Source organism: Ambystoma mexicanum, chromosome 6p, assembly GCF_040938575.1.
Source record: "Ambystoma mexicanum isolate Mex_15411 chromosome 6p, UKY_AmexF1_1, whole genome shotgun sequence".
Classification (NCBI taxonomy): domain Eukaryota; kingdom Metazoa; phylum Chordata; class Amphibia; order Caudata; family Ambystomatidae; genus Ambystoma; species Ambystoma mexicanum.
In genome coordinates this window covers 343303893-343307693 of record NC_090935.1, presented here as the reverse complement: position 1 = coordinate 343307693, position 3801 = coordinate 343303893, and the positions used below count along the sequence as shown (strand labels likewise).

The 3801-nt window shown below is 41.9% G+C and overlaps 1 protein-coding gene across 1 annotated transcript; it reads right to left on the bottom strand.

The window, feature by feature from the left end:
* Nucleotides 1–1695: 1695 nt before the first annotated feature.
* On the bottom strand, nucleotides 1696–3399 carry LOC138510721 (general transcription factor II-I repeat domain-containing protein 2-like). The gene has a single exon (XM_069626479.1). The coding sequence runs from the start codon at nucleotides 3397–3399 to the stop codon at nucleotides 1696–1698; it is 1704 nt and encodes a 567-aa protein (XP_069482580.1).
* Nucleotides 3400–3801: the final 402 nt, after the last annotated feature.

Here is a 3801-nt window from a genome sequence, read left to right as displayed (position 1 = left end):
ATTTTTCGATTGATCTTTCAAATGGTAATATTCTTTCCAGGTATAGACGATGTCTAATTTGTAGTCAAGAGTATCACGTCTGAATTTTCTTATTTTTTTAGATTCAATCTCACTTTTGTAATCCTCCAACTTTGTGTTGACCTCTTCAAGTAGTTGTACTAGCTCGTCCTTAGTGACAAATGCTGAAAGTGCCTTTTTAGTATTCTCTATATCCACTTCAAATGTAGTTAAGAATTTGGATAGTTCCTCTATTGTTAGTATAATGAGGTCCAGAGAGCATTTATTTAGTATCAACCTCCACTTTTTCACGAACTCAGGTTTCTCTTTACAGAGTGTGGGCTCTAGATCAATCCGTAGCCCCCTTGGGATGCGTTGGGACCTATGATACTGAGCTAAGGTGGTAGCATGTAACCGTTGATTAATTTCTCTTCTAATGAGTCTCTCTAATTGAAAAACTAGCTCTTCAGGTTTCGCTGCAGCTGAGACTTCCTTCTCCGTGGTTTTAATTAAATCCAGTATGCGTTTTGCATCCTCATGGGAGAATGCTAATGTTTCTGCTCTGTTGGTAGTAGGAGATTCAATTTTCGAAACATCACACACCAGAGTGGTCTAGAAGCAGTGGAATGGATGCTTTTGAATACCACACAAAATGTCCAATCCGACAAAGTTTTTGTTTTGAAACTTCTCAAAATTATCCTCAATAATAATTTCTTTAAATTTGAAGATCGATACTTCCTACAAACCTCTGGGACATCAATGGGGGCCGCCATGGCCCCAAGTTACACTAACATCTATATGGCATACATGGAAGAAGCACAGATTCTAAACCAGGGGTGGGCAAACTTTTTGACTCGCGGGCCACTATGGGTTTTAAAATTTGACAGAGGGGCCGGGCCAGGTGCATTTGGAGGGAGTGTTTGGGCCGGATATACTAAAGCATTAAATGTAGTGTGTGCAAACCTCATAGCACAGTAAGAACACTACAACCCAATTTATTAACTGTCTTTCAAATGTGAAAAATAGCCCTTATCAGTTAATAAATTTGTCTCAAGGAATATGCAAGATATGGCATTTACATACTATTTCGCAGATACTGTGAGGAGGAAATGTAAATAGATTAAAATAACATACGCACTGTGATTTATCAAGATTGCGTCTGTTTTTAATAAGTTTCAATCGAAGGTGCAAAGTTAAAGAAATCAACATTTATTGAAAAATGGAATCACTTTCAACATTCAAAACATATTATTACACAACGAAATACTCAAGCTCAATAATATCTACTTGTGTTAAACTCCGCAAAATCATGGATGGATTGTCCTGACCGCGCGCTCTACAAACTCGCCACGGACGCCCTCGCTTTCACGCGCAAACAGTACACGTGTATCGTTGCCAAGCACACAGACATAGGCTGTATTAAATATCCTACCTGCAGCTGAAAATTTAAATTTAAATTAAGAGCGATGTGCGGCGTGTTAATTAAGCTACTGTACCGCTGCTGTGCGTAAATGCGCATTGCTCTTAATTAAAAGACGCACTTCCAAACTTTCCATATGCATTTTTTCATAACACAGCAGAAAAACTCACCATTTCAGTGGGAACAGTGTTGTTGGTCTCCCTTTTTTGCCAGTGCATCAAAGTCTGGAGTTAGTTTTGTTGTGGCAATTCTCAGGACAGATCTGAGGTGTTGGTCAGTTAACTTGGATCTGTGAATGCTTTGTTGATTTTCATGACGCTAAACGTCTGCTCACACACGTAGGTCGAGCCAAACAACACCAGCATCTTCTGCGCCGTCCTCCGGAGGTTTGGAAACGCGGTCTCGTTAAGTGAAGCGTAAAAGTCAATCAGTTTAAGAGACTTGAACTTCTCCTTTGAGACGGAGTCAGACTGAAGATCGATCAGTTCCAATTGCAGCTCCTGCGGTGCTGATTCGGGGTCTTGTGACAGGGGACAGGACACCAGTTGAAGTGACTTGTCAATTTTTTCAAAATCACAGAACCGACGGCAAAATTCTCTGTGCAGATCGTCCAGTGATTTGCAGTATTTCTTCGCATTTCGGGCGGCCTCTTTCTGCACGGCTAGTGTGGGGAAATGTGCGAAAGATTTGTTTGACATTTGCCTGGAGAATAAAACCAGCTTGGATTTGAAGGCTCTCACATTTGTGTACATGTCGTGCGCAAACTGATCTTTCCCCTGTAGCTTCACGTTCAGCTCATTCATGTGTGAAAATATGTCCACAGCAAACGCAAAGTCACAAAGCCAGTTTGTGTCGCTCAGCTCGGGGAATTCTTCGGATTTCCCCATTAAATTAAAAAATGAGCGAATCTCGTCTTTGAGCTCCCAGACTCGTTGAAACACTTTCCCCAAACTTAACCAGCAGACGCGAGAGTGGTAAAGTAGGTCCTGGTGATCCGCATTAGTTTCTTCCAGGAACGTAATGAACTGACGATGATTAAGTCCCCTTGCTTGTATGAAGTTAACAAGTTTTACAACTGGATCCACGACGTGATTAAGCTGCAATACAGACTTACACAGAGACTCCTGATGAATGATGCAGTGAAGTAAAATAACATCCTGGTCAGGGTTTTCTTCTTTCACTTTATCCTGGATTCTTTTCAGCAGCCCGATGTTTTTTCCAGTTAAATTTGGCGATCCATCCGTGGTGACATTGGCAAGTTTACTCCAAGGTAGATTCATTCTCTCGATGACAGCAGACACCTGTTCATATAAGTCCTCTCCTCGCGTTTTCCCTTTCAGTGATTCCATGCTCAAAAGCTCCTCCGTTATCTCAAAACTGTCGTTAATCCCTCGGATAAAAATTAGGAGCTGAGCAGTGTCTTTTATGTCGTTACTTTCATCCAGTGCTAGTGAATATAACTTAAAGGACTCCGCCTTTTTGTTTAACTCGCTGACTATATCTTCGTCAATCAGTTCCACGCGGCGAGTCACTGTCCTGCGTGCTAAACTGATTTTTTCAAACTTGGCTTTGCTCTCCGGACACAAGAGACCTGCTGTCTCTACCATGCACTCTTTCAAAAACTCGCCTTCGGAGAAAGGCTTGCTAGCCTTTGCTAATTTGAATGCCAGCAAATAACTTGCCTTGGTACTTGACTCTTGAATTGCAGTTTGTCGGTGAAAAAAGTTCTGTTGACTCTGTAAATTAGCTGCCAACCTCTGAGCAGTAGCCGCCCGTTCTTGTGTTGACTGCTTGCTAGCATAGTTTGCATGCTTCGTGGCAAAGTGACGGCTGATATTGTACTCTTTGAAAACCGCAACAGCTTCTTGGCATATCAGACATACAGCCGTTGATCGGACTTCAGTGAAGAAGTATTTTGTTGTCCACTCCTTATTAAACACTCGGCATTCGCTGTCCACTTTCCTTCTCTTTGGTCCGCTCATTTTTACAGAAGGGCTTAATGGTGACGTGAAACGAAGTGAAAATTAAAGTGAAATAAAGAGAAATACGCGCCACTCCAACAACGGTCAATGTGTTTTGAGTGCGCCATCTATTGGGGAAACGTGGGCATTGCAGGAAAAGGGGAAAAAAAGGAGGTTTTTACTATAATTTGGACAAGTTCGGCGGGCCGATTAAAAAGCCTAACGGGCCGTATGTGGCCCGCGGGCCGTAGTTTGCCCATGTCTGTTCTAAACAGTACCTATGGAATGGTAAACTGCAATTTTTTGTACGATACATTGATGACCTCTTCGGTATATGTAGAGGTACTAACGAGGAATTGAATAGCTTCTTTGACTGGATGAACACACTATCACCTAGGATCAAATTCACGCACAAATCAAGCA